At 25.2% G+C, this 20,166-nt stretch overlaps 5 protein-coding genes across 5 annotated transcripts; 4 read left to right on the top strand and 1 right to left on the bottom strand.

The window, feature by feature from the left end:
- OCT59_019121 (uncharacterized protein) lies at positions 1 to 1,566 on the top strand (the record flags this gene model as incomplete). The annotated part of the gene is made up of 1 exon (XM_025328694.1): positions 1 to 1,566. The coding sequence occupies one exon, from the start codon at positions 1 to 3 to the stop codon at positions 1,564 to 1,566; it is 1,566 nt and encodes a 521-aa protein (XP_025165486.1).
- Positions 1,567 to 5,162: 3,596 nt separating this feature from the next.
- Positions 5,163 to 6,740, top strand: OCT59_019120 (uncharacterized protein; the record flags this gene model as incomplete). Its single annotated transcript, XM_025328693.1, has 1 exon — positions 5,163 to 6,740. One exon carries the CDS (start codon positions 5,163 to 5,165, stop codon positions 6,738 to 6,740), a length of 1,578 nt encoding a protein of 525 aa, XP_025165485.1.
- Positions 6,741 to 10,031: 3,291 nt separating this feature from the next.
- Positions 10,032 to 11,678, top strand: OCT59_019119 (uncharacterized protein; the record flags this gene model as incomplete). Its single annotated transcript, XM_025328692.2, has 1 exon — positions 10,032 to 11,678. The coding sequence occupies one exon, from the start codon at positions 10,032 to 10,034 to the stop codon at positions 11,610 to 11,612; it is 1,581 nt and encodes a 526-aa protein (XP_025165484.1). The 3' UTR covers positions 11,613 to 11,678.
- Positions 11,679 to 13,574: 1,896 nt separating this feature from the next.
- On the top strand, positions 13,575 to 15,161 carry OCT59_019118 (uncharacterized protein; the record flags this gene model as incomplete). Its single annotated transcript, XM_025328691.1, has 1 exon — positions 13,575 to 15,161. The coding sequence occupies one exon, from the start codon at positions 13,575 to 13,577 to the stop codon at positions 15,159 to 15,161; it is 1,587 nt and encodes a 528-aa protein (XP_025165483.1).
- Positions 15,162 to 18,691: 3,530 nt separating this feature from the next.
- Positions 18,692 to 19,711, bottom strand: OCT59_019117 (uncharacterized protein; the record flags this gene model as incomplete). The annotated part of the gene is made up of 3 exons (XM_025328690.2): positions 18,692 to 19,157; positions 19,247 to 19,487; positions 19,618 to 19,711. The coding sequence occupies 3 exons, from the start codon at positions 19,709 to 19,711 to the stop codon at positions 18,692 to 18,694; spliced, it is 801 nt and encodes a 266-aa protein (XP_025165482.2).
- Between the last annotated feature and the right edge of the window lie 455 nt (positions 19,712 to 20,166).

Genomic DNA, 20,166 nt, shown 5'->3' with positions numbered 1-20,166 from the left:
ATGTCATGCTCGAAAATATTTTCAGGAGATCTACCTGAATTGATATATGAAATCATCAAATATTTACAGAATGATTATTCAACTTTGTATTCATGTGTTTTAGTTAATAGATTATGGTGTCGTTTAGCGATCCCATTATTATGGGAAAATCCATTTTCAATTCGTACTAGAAACTATAATTTTATTGAAGTTTATTTGTATAATTTGAATGACCATTTAAAAACAAAATTAAATGAGTATCAAATTATTGATAATTTATTACCCTCAATTACACTTTTCAATTATCCGAGTTTTTTAAAGTATATAAGTATATACAAGGCTATTAATTCAGTTGCTGAATGGTGGTATGGAGTTTTAAAACTCAGAAATAGATATTTTATACAAGATAATTTTGGTGAATTAGTATGTATGTCACTATTCATAATGTTTATTGAAAATAAAGTAAGCTTACATACTCTTGAAGTTGGGATAAGCACTTCTTACAGCACATATAATGATAATGTACTTGAGTTAATTTTACAAAATCCAAATTTCATTTATAATATTAGAAATTTAAAATTTTCCATTTCAAGTTCTAGTGATAATACACTAATTAAAAATCGTATATCACAATTAATTAATTTACAAAAAAATCTTAAAAAAATATTATTCGGTTCTAATAGTCTTTTTATGTATCAATCATTATTATTATCAAAAGAATCTAATTGTTCAAATACCTTAAATACAATCATTTTCCATTATGTCAATTTCAAAGGTATAAATAATTTAGTTGAAGTATTTGAAAGGTTGAATGTTTTAGAATCTGTTCATATCATGTATTGCTATTCTTTAGATACTAGTTTTGTTCAACAAATTATTAATCTAACTAAATCATTTAAATTAAAATCTTTATTCATAAATGAGATTTCACAAATTGAATCGTTAAATTTATTATTGCAAAAATCTGGTAATTATTTAGAAAATTTCGGATGTGGAGGCATTATTACTAATTTTAGTCAGTCATTTAAACGACAAATATTAGAATTAATTATAAAATATTGCAAAAGTATCAAGTTTTTTGATATGTATAGAATTGAGAACCATACTATTTCTCAAATCATATTCAATTTAATCGAAAATATTAAGCAAAATCTTAATTACCTTACAATCCGTTTATGGAATTATCAAGATAGTAATATCAATTTAATAATATTACAAGATTTAGGACAAACACTTCCTCCTAAATTAGAATATTTAAGTTTGGCTCTTAACATTAAGGCAATTGATTTTAAATTATTCTTGAAAAGTTCTCAAGATACTTTCTTCAAGAAATTGGTAATTAGTAATGTAAGACAAGAAGATGGTAATTATATTGATATTTTACCTTATGTAAAAGAATATATTATGAAGAAGAAAAGAGCTAAATATTTGGCTATCAAGAATACTTTCACTGTAAGATGGGAGAGAATCATAGATTTGTTTGATTTGAAAGATGAAGTGATGGAATTTAAGTCACATAATATTAAAGTTCTTAATTATATTAATTTATCTACTGATATTTATAGATTTTTAAATGAAATTAATTAATTATTTAGTTATTATTTAAAATATCAGATAGAAATATTTTTTTTTAATTTCATAAATGGAAGTTGCTTTATAGATTATTTATCCTAAAAATAAATATTCATTATTATTAATAATCAATAATTTTAAGAAATTTTATTACATATGACAATTTTATAGTTTAGATCAGTAAAAAGTTCCATAAGAGTGTACTAAAGAAGATCAAAATTAACTTGAGGTTTTATACATTTCAAATTACTAATTAACTATTGTTTATTTTCTTTATAACAGGATAGTAATGGTGCACTTTCTAATTGTCATCTAATGATAGTTTCAAATGTTAACTTCCTCAGGGTGATTGCATGAAATGATGAAATTTGTGATTTTTTTATGGCTAATTAATCTACTGAATCTATAATTTTTTTTGTTCTTATTTTTTTTTTAAAAAAAAAAAGTTACCTATCAGATTTGTAGTGAATATTTTAAGTTACTAATGATATGACATCAATTTAGGGATTGGACCCGGGTTGGACTACTATACCAGGTTACTCGTGGGTGGGCGGGTATCCGGGTGGTAATAATTTCCACTTGGGTGGAGGCAGGTGCTTTGCAGATACTTTTAAAATCGAAACTATATCAAAACTTTATCATAGAACTTATCGTAAATAAGATTTAATAGCATATCTTGACCAAATCTTGATTACAAGTTTACCGGATCGTATGTATAAAGTTGATGCATATTAAGGAAATCGTCACCTGATTTAACCAGCTCGTGCAAAAATAAAGTTGCAGTAAAGTTATAGTTTATTTATTTTAAAGTTGATGTATTATAAAATATTAAATTGTTCTATCCTAAATCTAATCATACGAATTATTCTAATCTATAAATAAAACTAATTGTTCATTAAACATAGATATAAATTTTCCTAACATTTTTTTCAAAATTTTAAAATTTTCGAAACTTACTAGAATTCTTGTATTCCTATATTGGGAGCCATTCCTCTAAAAAATAATAAAAATAAATAAATAAATAAATAAAGGTTATTACTTATTAAAATGTTTTTTAAAAAAAAAGTCTTTGAAAGTATTCTGAAACACACCTCCGGGTACTGGTAATAAAGGTGGGGCCGGTGTCTTATGAAAGAGATGAGCAAAAATGTTATTAAAATATCTTTTTAAATTTAGTTTCGAAATAATTTTGAAACTCACATTTATCTTTCATAATTCATTGTGAAGTTCTATGATTTTTGCTTCTTGGTACTCATTAATCTTATTTATCCGATTCGAAAATCATCCGGATCATCCAGATCGTTCATCCGGACCAATCTGTTATCCGTTATCTCTATGTTTTAACGGATTAGATCTGAATCATCCGGATCGTACATATAACTTTTTTTCATCCGGATTAATCAGATTTTCATCAGGATCATCCATTTATTTTCAGACCGGATTGAACGGATGACGGATTCATCCGGATCGTAACACTACACTACGAAATCCCTAAGCTTAGAAAAGGTATCGATATTTAAAAAAGAAAAAATGAAACATTAGTAAAACGTTTCGCAAAAAAAAATCACTTAAAAAAAACCTCTCATCAAAACCCATCTCCCGTCTAGAAAAGTCACTTAAAACAAAAAGAATTAAATTCGAAGAAACATATAACCCCGATTTTCTTTCCCATGTGTCCATCCCGTCTAAAAAAAAGATAAAATTTAAACGTTAGTACACGTTTCGTTAGAATAAATAAACTAAAACAAGAAAAAAACTTACCAAAAATGAAATCCCACACGTCCAAAGAGACCCGAAGAACTACCTGAAAAAAAAAGAACTATTTAGTGACCGTTCATTAAAGAAAAAAAATTTTTCCTAAAACTTACAAAATGTCACATAGGAGACCCTAAAAAAAAGAAAAAAATTGAATGTCACTTGAATCATTATAGAATTTGATTTTTTTGTGGGTTTTCTTCAACTCTTTTTTAAATAAAATACGAGAGAATAAGGAAAGGATGAGGGAAGAAAACTGAAATTTATCTTTTTATAAAAAAAAATTAAAAATATGGCGATTAAAAAAACTGTAAAGAATAATAATGTTTTTTTAGGCAAACTTAAAACAGAGTTTTTTTAACAGAAAAAAAATTTTTTTTTTTAAAAAAGATATAAAACAATGAAGGGAAGAAGGAAAGAAGAGAAAAATGAAGGAAAGAAATGGGGGGAAATGAAAGGCAAGGAGCGAAAGGGAAGATTTTCACCGGAAAAAAAAAGTTTAAAAGTTAAAAATAATTTATTTTTATATTAATGATTGCTAAAGTTAAAAAAGTTTAGATCACTAAATTCACGTTTATCACATGATACATGAGGCTTTTACCATGTCATCACATGTTGGATAATAGATCGTTGTGATTTGATGATTTGATGGCGATTTCTTAACTGCATGGTAACAAATCACGGGTTTCTGCAAAAGTATATATTAAGTTTTTTAGAATGAAAATTTCTTTTTAAAAAAAATTACAAATATTATTGCTTCTTTTTTTAAAAAATAATTTGCAAACCCTATAAAAAAATTTCTGGGAAAAATTCCGATAAATGATTTTAATTTTCATTCCAAAAAAACTCCGATGTGATCAATTTTCTAAAAAATTTTTTATAAGGAAAATTTTATCAGTATAATACATAATCTTAGTTCAGATATTAAATAGTCTATGACAAATCTTATGAAAGTGAAAAATATAGTAATAAACAATTATTCTGCTAATTAATAGTCAATACTATGTAAAATTATGAATTATAAATCGCAATTTAATTTTGCTATTTTGTTTTTTTAAACTAGTCATACAATACAAAAAAAATAAGTAAATACATGTTTCACCAATATATGAAACTTTCAGAAGTTTGGGCAAGTTTCGCAAGTTACAGAAATTCCGCCAGGGTTTGGAAGTTTCGCCAGTTTCGGTGATTTTGAAACTAATTTTGTCAGGTATCAGAAGTTTTGCCAAAAATTTTTACCTGAAACACTAACACAATGTATTGAGAATATATTTGTAGCATGTTTAATAATATGGGAATATATAAGCACAAACTATTTAGAGAAAATCTAGTTAACAATTATAAACAATTATAATATTGACAAAATAAAATAAGCAATTTATTATAACAAAATGTAGTACCTATTATAATAGGTAATAAATAAATAAAATAAGTTATAACAATTGTATATGTGTGTCATATCTGCCGATCTGTAATAATTTTGGCTGGGTTCTATATCCGGATATGTATATAAATTAAGATGATCGGAATAAATTGATTGTAGTTAGCAAACAATTTATTAAACAAATCTCTTTTTATGAAACAAAAATAACAAAAATAATTAAATACAAAAAAATTACTGTGATTTATGACGAAGAAATACAACCAAATTGTTTCACGATCATTGCCAAATGAAGTAAAATGAGGTAAACTGCCCCTAATTATTGAAACATGTTACACACAATTTATTAACATTGTTTGTGATGTGCGACAATAACGGAATCATCATCCCGAAAATTGAATATAAATTTCTCAATTTGGCCTTAAAATAAAATTATACTCACCATCCATTTTTTATTTCTTCTTTTCGTTACAATATGTCAATTTCGAAAATATTTTCAGGAGATTTACCTGAATTATTGTATAAAATCATCAATTATTTTCAAGGTGATTATTCAACCTTACACTCATGTGTTTTAGTTAATAGATTATGGTGTCGTTTAACAATCCCATTATTATGGGAAGATCCATTTTCAATTCCTACCGGAAATTTTAATTTCATTGAAGTTTATTTGTATTATTTGAATGATCATCTAAAAACAAAATTAAATGAACATGAAATTATTAATAATGTACTATTACCTTCGAATACACTTTTCAATTATCCTAGTTTTATAAGATATTTAAATATAAACAAAATTGTCCCTTCTATTGAGAGTTGGCTAGGAGCTAATGATAAAATAAAATTGACTAATGCATATTATGAACAAATTTCGGATACAGAAACTGAATTTAAATGTTGGATTAATATATTAATATTTAAAATGTTCATTAAACATGAAGTAAAGCTACATACTCTTGAAATCGAGATCTCTAGAGCTATATACAACAAACATGCTGAGAACATTCTTGAGATAATTTTACAAAATCCAAATTTCATTCACAATGTTAGAAATTTAAAACTTTCTATTTTAAGTTCTATTAATAATACGCTAATTAAAAACCGTATATCACAATTAATTAATTTACAAAAAAATCTCAAAAAAGTATCCTTCAGTTCTAATACCCTTCCTTTATATCAATCGTTATTATTATCAAGAGAATCTAATTGTTCAAATACCTTAAATACAATCATTTTCTATTATGTCAATTTTAAAGGCATAAATAATCTAGATAAAGTATTTGAACAATTAAATGTTTTAGAATCTGTTCATTTAATTCATTGTTCTTTTTTAAATACTGGATTTATTCAACAAATTATTAATTTGACTAAACCATTTAAATTAAAAACTTTATTTGTAAGTAAGATATCACAAATTGAATCATTGCAATCATTATTACAAAAATCTGGTAATTATTTAGAAAATTTCGGGTGTGGATTAGAAGGTACTAATTATAATCAAAGACAACAATTATTAGAATTAATAATAAAATGTTGTAAAAATATCAAATTTCTTGATTTAGATAATGTTATTACTCCTTTAATGATCAGTTTAATTGAAAATGTTAAACAAAATCTTAATCGTCTTTCAATCAGTGTAGGGAATAATCAAGATAGTAATAGCAAGTTAGTATTACAAAACTTAGGACAAATACTTCCCTCTAGACTAGATTATTTATGTATGAGTCTTTATGACATCAAAGAAAGTGATTTTGAAGTATTCATAAAAAATTCTCAAGATACTTACTTTAAGAAATTGTTAATTGAAATTATAGAACGAGATGATATTAGTGATGGTACTGATATTTTGCCTTATATAAAAGAATATATTATGAAGAAGAAGAGAGTCAATTATTTGGCTATTAAGTATACTTACCCTTCTAGTTGGTTTGATGAAATGGATTTGTCTGATTCAGGTAGAGCGGAGGAATTTAAGTTATATAATATTAAAGTTCTAAGTTATATTAGTTTATTTATTGACATCAATAGGTTTGTAAATGAATTGATTAATTAATTAGTTATTATCTAAAATATCAGATAGAAATATTTTTTTAATTTATAAATTATTTATCCTAAAAATAAAAATTCATTTATTCTAATTAATATATTTAAGAAATTTTTATTGCTCATTGCGCTTTTATAAATTTTGAATCAGTAAAAAATTTTATAATTAATCAACCATTATTTATTTCCTCCTCCAAAAGTAGGGTTTGCCCTCCAGGTCCAATCTACTGTACTTGAGAGTACTGGACATATAATGTTGGTTCAATAGTTTGATTGGTCAAAAATTATGTGATTTTTTTTTATAAAATGATCTCATTGATAAAACTATACAAAAAGGAATTTCTTACAGGAACTATATTATTATATATATGATATCGGCTGGACGGACTGGACTTGGACCACCTTCCTTATTTACCCAGTCCTACCTGTATTAGCCAATGACATGACAACTGTTAATATTTGAAAATAAATATTGAAAACCTTGCTAGATTTTCTGTATGCCAAATGCCTTGGCATTAGTAGACATATAAGAATAACACAACCGAGTAAAATTACCCACTTGCCCTTTTGTTTAAATAAAATTTTCTTCTTTTTGTTTCCACCTCGTTCGCTTAAAAAAATTTCATTTTTTATTATTTCCATTTTGTTCCCTTTGGTATTTTTTTGAAAAATAATTTTTTATTTTATTTCCACCTCGTTGTTTTTTCTTCCCCTTTTCTTAGAAGTTTCTTTTAGAAATTTTTTTAATATTTTTTTTATCTTTTTCCTTTTTGTCATTTGTTTATTCTTTATTTCTTTTTGGTAAAAATTTTTTATAGTACATTGGACCTTTCTTTGTAGGTCGCTGGAATTTTTTTCTTTTATCATAGGATATGCTTCAATTCCTTCTTTGCAAGATATGTCAGGTTTCTTTTTTTGTAGGACATTTCGGATTTCTCTTTTCTTTTTCAAGGGTGGTTCAATTTCTCTTTTTATAGAGTGTTTCAAATTTCTTTTTGTAGGACGTTCCGATCTTTGTAGGATGGTTTGATTTCTTTCTTGTAAGGCGCCAGGACTTCCTTCTTTTATATGATACTGAGCTTCTTTTTTTTTAGGAACTTGACTCTTTGAGACTTGAACGAACTTGGAATTACTGCAAGTATTATATTGATTTTTCAATTGTGTTGAAAGAACGTAGTAATAATTCTTATTACAGTATGTTCTTTTTTTAGGTTATCAGACTTTTGTAGATTGACAAACCTTGAATTACTGTAGGTACTATATATAGAGGGTTTGGCTTTCAATTGAGTAAAAGAACATTCTTACGTTTCTTTTTTTAAGTTGATCGAATTCCAGATGGCTTTGACAAATCTGGGCTTAAGATATATAGGTGTATTGTTTCAATTGAGTTAAGAAATATGTTAACATTTCTCCTCTTTTTGTTTTTTAGATCGTCCGAATCCTGGAATTTTGGACAAACTTGGACGAACTTGGACTTACTATAAGGAAAACGGGACTTGTTATTTCAAAAAGTTAAGTTAATAAGTTAATACATTTCTTTAATGCAAGTAAAAGTTTTCTTAGGACTACTTTTAAATATCTAATAGAAATATTAGTAGACATGGTAATAACAGGTTTTCGGAAAGAAAGAACCTTTTATGATTATAAATAAATACAATAAAAAATAAATAATAAATAAACAGTTTTTATTAGCGTATCATAATAATTATTAACAATTAATAATAAAATACTAAAAGTTATTAATTTGATTTTCTTTTAGCTGAATGTATTTTAAAAATCATATTTATTCTAACGAAAAAATCATGTCAAGTATATTTTATCAATAAGAAAAATATTTATTCTGATTTCTGATTATATCAAAGCACTGGCTTAATCTAAACCTAAAAAATAAAAGAACAAAAAAAATTAGGAAAAAAGAAAAAATAACTAGAAAATTTTATTAAAAAAAAAATTGAGAAAAAGTTGATTACGATAGCCCCACAGAATTGACCTGATCCTTTATCAGAACAAAAAACAATAATTTTACAATACAGTTTATAAGGGAAAAAATTAAAATAAAACTGATAAAAGAAAAATTAAAAATATTTAAAAAATCAGTTTGAAACTGAATAAAAAATAAATTTGAAAAGAACAAAAAATAATGAAAAAAAAAAATCAACGTTGTGCTGTATCCAATCACATATCTATTAAAGAGGCTGGGAACGGCCGAAAAAGAAAGATTATTAATATAAAAAAAACTTTTTCATTGGTATTATAAAATAAAAATCTAATTAAAATTTCATTAACTAGAACTATAGCCAAAACCAGGTTTGGAACTAATATTTAATTAAAATTATAAAAAGTGATTATTTAGTATTTATTGTTTCCTCCTACAATTTTCGCATTAGATAATTTCATAAAATAATAACAATATAGGCTAATTAGAAAATTTATACAACCTATTCTTTATGAACAAATAATAAATAAAATAACACATTATATATTGCACAAAATTAAAAAATTTTGATATACAGTATCGAACTAAAGTACTTTTGAGTCATTTTCTATGGTTGTTTTCACAAATATATAGTGTTAAATATTAATAAGTAAATAAACAGCTAACAATACTATTTGTCTTGTTTTTTAATGTCTACAATCAAAAAAATATGTAAAACATAACCATGTTAAGAAATAATTTGGTAAAAACAATTTTTATATATAAGAAGCAACTAATGTGATAGTGTGATAATAAATAATCCGGATTATTGAATTTAACTAAATCCTAAACTTGTAAAAAAACATATACTGTGTATATATTTAATTGCAGATCTATATTAAAAAATTCCAATTTTTTTTAATTTCCAAAGCAAGTAATCTCAAAAAAAAGACCTGCTATCTGCCGCACCTCAGGCGCCTAAAACAGGAGCAACTTTTGTCTACCATACATTTCTGCCGATCTGCAGAATGCATGTAATAGGTTTTATATAATATTCTGTAAATCGGCGAAATGTATATAATGTTTGGTAAAATTGAGATGATCGGAGTAATTTGATTAAAGTTAGCAAACAATTTATTAATAAAACCTTAATTATTTTATGAACCAATACAAAAAAAATCATTAACATGTGAAGAAATACAACAATTTGTTTCACGATCATTATCATTACCGAATGAAGTAATTTAAATAAAACTGCGCCTAATGCATGCTGCTTGTGCGACAATATCGGAATCATCATTCCCAAAAATTGAATATAAATTTCTCAATTTGGCTTTACAATAAAATTATACCCCACCATTTTTTATTTCTTCTTTTCGTTACAATATGTCAAGTTCGAAAATATTTTCAGAAGATTTATTGTATAAAATCATCAAATATTTTCCAAATGATCATTCAACCTTACACTCATGTGTTTTAGTTAATAGATTATGGTGTCGTTTAGCAATTCCACTATTATGGGAAAATCCATTTTCAATTCCTACCGGAAATTTTAATTTCATTGAAGTTTATTTGTATAATTTGGATGATCATTTAAAAGCAAAATTAAATGAATATACTGATTATGTACTATTACCTTCGAATACACTTTTCAATTATCCTAGTTTTATAAGATATTTAAATATAAACAAAATTGTTCCTTCTATTGAGAAGTGGCTAGAAGCTAATAATAGAACTTCAAAATTCGGTAAAGGATACTTGGCACAAATTTTGGATTCAGCTTCTGAATTTATTAGATTGATTAATATATCAATATTTAAATTATTTGTCGAAAATGAAGTAAAGTTAAATACTCTTGAAATTGAGACCTCTAGTGCTAGTTATAACACATATGTTGAAATCATTCTTGAGATAATTTTACAAAATCCAAATTTCATTCACAGTACTAAAAATTTAAAATTTTCTATTTTAAGTACTAGTGAAGATGCACTAATTAAAAATCATATATCACAAATACTTAATTTACATCAAAATCTTAAAAGAATTTTATTAGGCTATAACAATTTATCTTTTTATCGGTCATTATTATTATTAAAAGGATTCAATTGTTCAAATACCTTAAATACAATCACTTTCTATCATGTCGATTTTAAAGGTATAATGAATTTTGATAAAGTACTTGAAGAATTAAATGTTTTAGAATCTGTTCATTTAATTTATTGTTCTTCTTTAAATACTGAATTTGCTCAACAAATTATTAATTTAACTAAACCATTTAAATTGAAATCTTTATTTATAAGTGAAATATCACTAATTGAATCATTACAATTATTATTACAAATATCTGGTGATTATTTAGAAAATTTTGGATGCGGTGGTTATTTGAATCAGTCATTTAAACAACAAATATTAGAATTAATTATAAAACATTGTAAAAATATCAAATATCTTGATGTATATAGAATTGATAGACATGATACTTCCCTAATCGTATTCAGTTTAATTAAAAATATTAAACAAAATCTTAATCATATTTCAATTAGCGTAGGGAATTATCAAGATTATGGTATTGAGTTATTATTACAAAATTTAGTACAAGCACTTCCTTCTAAACTTGAGTATTTAAGTTTGGATTTATGTATTAGAGCAATTGATTTTAAAGTATTCTTGAAAAATTCTCAAGATACTTTCTTCAAGAAATTGGTAATTAGTAATATAAGATGGGAAGGTGGTAATTATATTGATTATATTGATATTTTACCTTATGTAAAAGAATATATTATGAAGAACAAAAGAGTCGAATATTTGGCTATTAAGAATACTTTAATTGCAAGAAATACTAAGAGAAATGTAGATTTGTTTGATTTAAAAGACGAAGTGATGGAATTTAAATTACATAATATTAAAGTTCTTAGTTATATTAAATTGTCTACTGACATCTATAGATTTTTAAATGAAATTGATTAATTATTTAGTTGTAATTTTATTTATCCTAAAAATAAATATTTATTTATTATTATTATTATTATAAATCAGTAAAAAGTTCCACAAGTTGTACTGAAAGAGATCACTTGAGGGTTTGTACATCTCAAATTACTAATTAACCATTATTTATTTTTTCTTCTAAAGGTAATAATATGCACTTCCTAATTTACCATACTCAAGTATTATTTCTTCAGAGTGTTTTGCATGAAATATTGAAATTTGTGAATTTTTTAAAACTAATGAATTTTCTGAATTTATAATTTTTTTTGTTCTTATTTTTTTTAAAAAAAATAGGTCACATTTATCTATCAGAATATCTTAATTACTAATGATATGAAAATATTATTAGCCATATACTGCACATAAAAACTGAAATGATTATGCAAGATTTTATGTATAATGCTACTAAAATCATATTACTTTTTTTAGATAGTGTGACTGACATTATCTTAGTTCCTGGCCCTGATATTGGGTGTTTTAGATTGAAATTTTAAAAAAATAAATATTTCATTTCCTCTTATATTTTATTTTCTTAAAAAATAAATTGCAAACTTTTATTAGCATAATACACAATTATACAATTCTGATATTATTAAATAATCTATAACAAATTTTGTAAAAAAATAATAAAAAATTACTCGAGGTAGTAAGTGAATAACGATAACGTAGATTAGCCGTAAGGTAGCTAAAATTATAATCTACGTCACTCCCCTTATATAAGGCATGTGACGTAAGATTATTTCTTGTGCAACCTTTTTTTTCTTAAATTTTTTTATTAACGAAATGTTAATTCTTTTTTTCAGAGGTTTTTGGATTTCTTGGACGTGCAGGATTTGGTTTACTTTGATTTTGTCAAGATTTTTTAATATTTTCAGTTCTTATTTGAAGCACTGGAATCCCAGGCAAGTTTCGAAATATGTTTAAAAAACAAAATAATTTTTTACTTATTTTCTTTTTCAATTTTTTAGGTCTCTGTGTTTTAATTTTGGTAGGCAAGTTGTAAGTTTTAATAAAAACTTACTTTATAAAAATGGTCAGTTAATAATGTTTTTTTTTTTAAATTTGTTGAACTCCGGCTTCACAGAACTTCGGAAACCTAAAAACGATTTTTTTATGGATAATATTCTTCAGCTCAGCTGTGATTTATTCTTGTTTTTGTCATTTAGAAACTCTAGATCTTTTTCTACAATCTTTACATAAAGCTTTTGTATTATTATTTTTACCTAAAACTTAATGCTGTCTTTTTGTTTAATGGCACCTTTTGAAAACTTTTTAAAATTTATTTGTCTACAAGAATAAGATTTCGAATTTAACTATATAATATATACGATATATGTACAAAGCACGTGATTTGCGTGACCGGGTGGTGGTCATTGTAAGACCTAAGCCCGTGATAAATCACGTTGCCACCTTAGGCTTAACAAAATACTTTATTAATAATATAAATAAATACAATAATATGCTCGGTTTAATAATATTAGATAACGGTTAAATATTTATCCTAAAATTCAAAATAATTCTCAAAATTCGTAACCTGATTTCAGAAGATTGCTCATTCTCATTCACAAACTTATGATTCACTATTTAACATCATACCCGAAATGATCCTCATAGTAATGATTACACAAATTCTTAAGATTTCATTTTGATCTATTGACTTGATAATCATTTAGTTTAACGTCATCTCGGACGTTACATTTATAACGTCATACAATTTTAAAATACTAAAAATTTTATACACTAATTCTAAATATAATACTGCGCCTCATAATTAATAAATTTACTAAGGTATATTACGGCATTACATCATCAAACTGCGCCTAATTATCGAGACATGTTGCACATAAATGAATATAAATTTACAAACTTTGACTTAAAATGATGCGCCACCATTTTATTTTTATTATAACAATCATACATTTATTTTTTTCTTTCGCTTACAATATGGCATGTTCGAAAATATTTTCAGGAGATTTACCTGAACTAATATATGAAATCATCAAATATTTTCAGAATGATTATTCAACCTTATATTCATGTGTCTTAGTTAATAGGTTATGGTGTCGTTTAGCGATTCCATTATTATGGGAAAATCCATTTTCAATTCCAACCAAAAATCATAATTTTATTATAATTTACTTATATAATTTGAATGATCGTTGCAAAATAATATTAAATGAATATCAAATTATTGATAATTTATTACTTTCAAATTCACTTTTCAATTATCCTAGTTTTTTAAAATATGTGAATATTGACAAGGTTATTTCTTCAGTTGCGGAATGGATGCTTGAAGTTTCAAACACAATAAATAGATATTTTTTACAAGATAATTTTGATAAATTAGTTTGTATATTACTGTTTGAAATGTTTATTGAAAATGAAGTAAGCTTACATACCCTTGAAGTTGACACAAGCTTTTCTTGCATCAAATATTATGATATGATTCTTGAGATGATTATACGAAATCCAAATTTCATTCACAATGTTAGAAATTTAAAACTTTCTATTTTGAGTTCTATTAATGATACGCTAATTAAAAACCTTATATCACAATTAATTAATTTACAAAAAAATCTCAAAAAAATATCCTTTAGTTCTAATACCCTTCCTTTATATCAATCATTATTATTATCAAAAGAATCTAATTGTTCAAATACCTTAAATACAATCATTTTCCGTGATATCGATTTTAGAGGTATAAATAATTTAGATAAAATATTTGAACAATTAAATGTTTTAGAATCTGTTCATGTCATTTTTTGTTATTCTTTAGATAATTTTATTCAACAAATTATTAATTTAACTAAACCATTTAAATTAAAATCTTTATCTATAAATGAGGTTTTACAAATTGAATTATTACGATTACTATTGCAAAAATCTGGTAATTATTTAGAAAATGTTGAGTATGGAATTGAAAACATTGTGGATTTTAAACTGTCATTAAAACAACTATTTTTAAAGTTAATTATAAAATATTGTAAAAATATCAAGTTTCTTTATGTGTATAGAATTGAAAGCAATACTTCTACAATCATATTCAGTTTAATCGAAAATATTAAGCAAAATCTTAATTATCTTTCAATCCATTTATCGAATTATCAGGATAGAAATAGAAATAACAAGTTAAATTTAACAATACTACAAAATTTAGGAGCAATACTTCCTCCTAAACTAGAATATTTATGTTTTAGTTTTTATAATATTAAAGCAGATGATTTTGAAGTATTCTTAAAAAACTCTCAAGATACTTTCTATAAGACATTGGTAATTAATAATACAAAAGAAGCATTTCGTAATGGTATTGATATTTTACCTTATATAAAAGAATATATTATGAAGAAGAAAAGAGTCAAATATTTGGCTATTAGATATATATATGTGTGTAATATTTTTGGAGAAATTCAGGAAATAGATTTGTCTAATTTGAAAGATGAAGTGAAGGAATTTGAGTTGTATAATATTGAAGTTTTAAATTATATTATATTAGCTACTGACATTTATAGATTTGTAAATAAGATTGATTAGCTATTTAGTGGTTATTTAATATGTCAGATAGAAATATTTTTTAAATGAAAGCTACTTTATAAATTACTTATCAAAAAAATAAATATTCATATATTAATAGCAATTAATAATTTTAAGAAATTTTTATTATCCATGATAATTTTATTAAATATTAAATAAGTAAAAATAATTTATGTAAATTACTACTAACCATCTGTATACTTCCTGATTTACCATGTAAATGATATTTTCAAAGGGGTTCCTTAATGTACAGTGAGGGTGTACGATATTAACATACAAACTGGCTGGAATTAATAACGCTATCACGTGCAAGTGAATAACTCCTAAACTTCCTAAACTCGGGCTAGTTTGTACGTTAAATTGTACATCCCCATTGTACGTTAAGAATGCCCATTTTCAAATATTATTTCTCTAAACTTTGCTAGAAAACCTTGGCTAAACTTCCTTTACACTAAATTCTTCGGTATTAATGGGCCTACATGTACAGTATAAGAATAACACAACCGAGTTAAATTAATTTACTCGCACTGCCACTGCATATGATATTTTTGGATATAAGGATTTACATGATTTAAACGTTGAGGTGGAAGAATTTAGATTGCATAGTATTGAAGTTCAAAAATGTTATGATTTAACTGTTGTAATTTCAGATTTTATACAGGAAATCGATTAAAATTATTTAAAATTATAAAATAGGAATATTCATCTTTTATAAATAAATTTCATAATAAAAGGCTATTGATCATTCATAATTTTATCATGACAATTTTTTAATGTTAGGCCCTTTCCAATAAATTAATACAAATACTTATTACATGTATAAGGAATAGAATGGCGTTACAAATATTGAATATTTCTAAAAAAAGTATGTATAATGACTGGGAATCTTCGTTTACTAATTTTCCGATAAAATAGATCCCAGTTTTTAGTTTAAAATAGTTTAAAATAGGTAATTACATGTTATATTTACGTTCCAGGACCCCGAGTTATATATATATACAGTAGGTCAGGCACACATTTACTATTAGCTCTACGCATTTCTTCAGGGCCGGCACTATGTAATTATGGTCGGCATTATTCACAAATGGAAATGATCTTTCTGCGGAATAGGAGATACTTTCAGTGAAACCACCCATAGGGTGCTTCTTTGAAGGTCCTATGAACTAATGGGTCACGGTTTCGTAGTTCAACTATTGTTTCTTCTGATAATCAATTCATATCCCATTTTCGGACATTTGTGTTTAAATATTTTCCTGGTAGACAATATCGACTCCTTTACTATTATGTAGAGCATGTATGTGTAGTCTTGTGATGCAGTATAGGGTCTATTTCTTCAAAGTTTCAAATTTATAAATTCTCAAAAAGGCAAAATGTGGTTTAGTAATAACCAAACAAAGAAATAGAAACTGGATATTTATAATACTGAAAGGTGGCCAAAATAAAAAATTATAATATTAAACGCAGAAATAAAAATGTTTTTAATTGACCAGATTAAAGAAGAAATTTTCTTTTTAATATAGAAATGTAGCTAAATAAAAGATTATAATATTGACAGTTAAACGCAAAAATAAAAGTAAAATGTTTTTAATATTTACCAGAATAAAAAAAAGGAATAGGGATGATTTTAATATCGAAATATGACCAAGATACTTTTTAACGTAAATTTCTAAAATTAAAGAAATGAAAAAGTGGACATAATTTTTAAGAGAACTAAGAGAATGGAAGTTAATTTTTTTGCATGACCCCTTTAAGTTTATGTGATTAGAAATTATGGGTAAAAATAAACTACTATGTAGCCGATATTACTATTAATTATTTAGCACATTGCATCACACCACACCGTTTCCCATTTTTAGTGAAATCCTATGTAGCCATATAGTCATAAAAAAAAAGAAATTTCGAATTTGTTATTTTTAAATAAATCAAAGTGAACATAATGAGTAGATCATTTTTATTCTCAACAATAAAAAGATATTATTGGGCGTTTTTTATAAAACTAGTAACGATTTTGTTGATCATTTGTTGATCATTTATTTTAAATTTATTATAAATTTTGTCACGAGATTTTCTATGGAAATCATTTCTCAATTTGTTATTAAAACACCTGCTGAATTGCCTCGAAATTGAAAATCATTTCCCTTTTTATAAAAAATTTCCTTTTTGGTAAAAAACTCTCAGATTAATCTTATATAACTTTATGTAAATGTCAATGACAATGTCAATGTCAGTGACAATGTCAATGTCAATGTCAATGTCAATGTCAATGACAATGACAATGACAATGAAAAAAACTTCTAATGCCAACTTTTCGCAAAAACTCTTCCTGTGCCACTAAAAGTCCCTGTTAAATTGTTGCATCATTCAATATTTGCATAATTTCATTTTTTTGTTGATCATTAAAATTTCATAAAATATTGCAAAAAAATAAAAAAAATTGTAAAAAAAATGTTTCAGCGTTTTTTCATATAATATTATTAAAAAAAATGCCAAAAACTTTTTTTTTTGCATTACTATTAAGAAAAAAACGTTTTGGCAAAATGTCAAGACTGACGTTTTTAATTAAAAAAAACCAATATTTTTTTGATTTTTAATCACAAAAATGTCAAGTCTGACGTTTTTAATTAAAAAAATCATTTTTTTTGATTTTTTAATTACAAAAACGTCAAGTCTGACGTTTTTAATTAAAAAAAAACCAATATTTTTTTAATTTTTATTTTTTAATCACAAAAATGTCAAGTCTGATGTTTTTTAATGAAAAAAATCATTTTTTTTATTTTTTAATAACAAAAACGTCAAGTCTGATGTTTTTAATCAAAAAAATCATTTTTTTTGATTTTTTAATTACAATAACGTCAATTCTAACGTTTTTAATCAAAAAAATCATTTTTTTTTGATTTTTTAATTACAAAAACATCAAGTCTGACATTTTTAATCAAAAAAATCATTTTTTTTGATTTTTTAATTACAAAAACGTCAAGCCTGACGTTTTTTAACTAAAAAAGTCATTTTTTTGTTTTTTTAATTACAAAAACGTCAAGCCTGACGTTTTTTAACTAAAAAAGTCATTTTTTTGTTTTTTTAATTACAAAAACGTCAAGTCTGACGTTTTTAATAAAAAAATCAATTTTTTTTATATTTAATTATCAAAATTTTCGAGTCAATCTGACAGTATAATGATTATAACTCACTAATAATTACCAAGTTACTCTAGTTCTCTAAGACAATTTTATATAGAAACCGTATTACCATACTTTTTAAACTAAATAAAGGTAAGAGAAATGAAAATATTTTGTTCTGGGCTCACAAAATGCAACATATCTGCAAATGGTCACCGGGATTTACACACCAAATAATAATTTAAACATTGAAGCTTATATTAATTTTGTGTAATTTTTTAATAACTCGCAAAATGTATTTAATCCTTTATTGTTTATTTAATGTAAATAAATGTACATTTTTATCATAGTTTTGTTTTTTTTCAAAGCTATTATACAACTTAGATAAATAAATATTGCAAAAAATAAGTATAATTAAGAAGTCTCAAGATTTTGTGATGATGAAATTGCACTAAATACTTCACTTTTCATATACCTGATATTCATTACGTGTTTAAGCTTTTGCCTTTTTGGCAATGGCTCCATTACCTCTATCTCATCATTTAACTCTTGATCCGCAGATTTCATATTTATCTGTATTAATGCCACTGCCTTACTTCTTGGAAGAGTAAATGTTCCTATTATTTCATCATCAAAGTAAAAAAATTGCCAATCATCTCGTAAATCTGTAAGTACTGCCAAAACAGCATGTATAGATTTTAAATCTCCGGCAGTTAGTTCTGCCAAAGCTTGGTATAAATTTCCATCACTGATGGATTTCTTTAACTCAAAAAGGATCCGAATGTGATGTTGAGGGATCCTAGAAGAAATAGAAAGCCTATCCACTACAGCTGCATCTGTAGTACCAACGAGTTTTATTGGCAGGGTATCATCTCTTATACTTAGAAAATTATTATTATTGGTTGTATCATAAATCTCAAGTTTTCTATATTTGGAAATTTGGAGTAGCTTCTAAGGTGAGGCAAATACCTATCCTTTTTCTCTCTTTCTGTTCTGTCATCCCATTGGAATGCATTATTTTTTGTCTCCTGCTTTAGTTTAAGGTCAATTGCCTCAAACTTGAGACCAGTAGACATTCGTATTTTTTCCCATTCACTATATTTTATTTTAGAAATGTCTACTTCGGATTTCTGTAACCCTTTAACTAAATTCTCAATATTTTCCAATTTTTGGATAACTTTTTGATTATTTTCGTTATTTTCTTTAATAGCTAAGAGTTAGATTGAAGAAGGTTAAAGAAAATAAATCAAACAAGTTATCTACAAGCATTTACAATTAAAATTATTAATACAATTCACAATGAAATACCTTTTTCTAATTTATTCTTTTTTTTCTTAGACCTCTCTTTTCCAGTAATGTTAGTAATAAATTTGAATATTCTATGTTCGTGATACTATTATCAATATTATTTAAATTATTGTTATTTGAGGGCATAAAAATATTGGTATTCGTTGTGATAATATTATCACTTATATTAACTGAATTTGTTTTATCAGTTAATTCGTTCTTTACCTTTGGAAAATAAGAAATTATGAGAAGTACTTTCCAGAAAGTGTAGATGCAGAAAGGAAGGCAACTGATTCCCCTCCAGAATTTAGTGCTTGACAGAATAAATCTGAAAAACATGCAAGCAATAACCAGGGGCTATTGTGCCCCAAGCGAGAGTGCTGTGTTTAAAAGAACAAATCTGACAGATGTGCACCAAATACAGGAGGAAATTTGCTTAAACTCTTAGATAGATGCGGGAAAGGAAGGTACATAACTGATTCTTCCTTCAGAATATGTAGACCTTTACCAACTGCGCTTGACAGAATGAATCTGAAAAACATGCAAGCAATAACCGGAGGCTAAGCCCCAAGCGAGAGCGCTGTGCTTAACAAATCTGACAA

This window comes from Rhizophagus irregularis, chromosome 28 (assembly GCF_026210795.1).
Source record: "Rhizophagus irregularis chromosome 28, complete sequence".
Taxonomy (NCBI): Eukaryota; Fungi; Glomeromycota; class Glomeromycetes; order Glomerales; family Glomeraceae; genus Rhizophagus; species Rhizophagus irregularis.
Note: the sequence above shows the minus strand (reverse complement) of the source record. Positions and strands in the feature narration are given on the sequence as shown.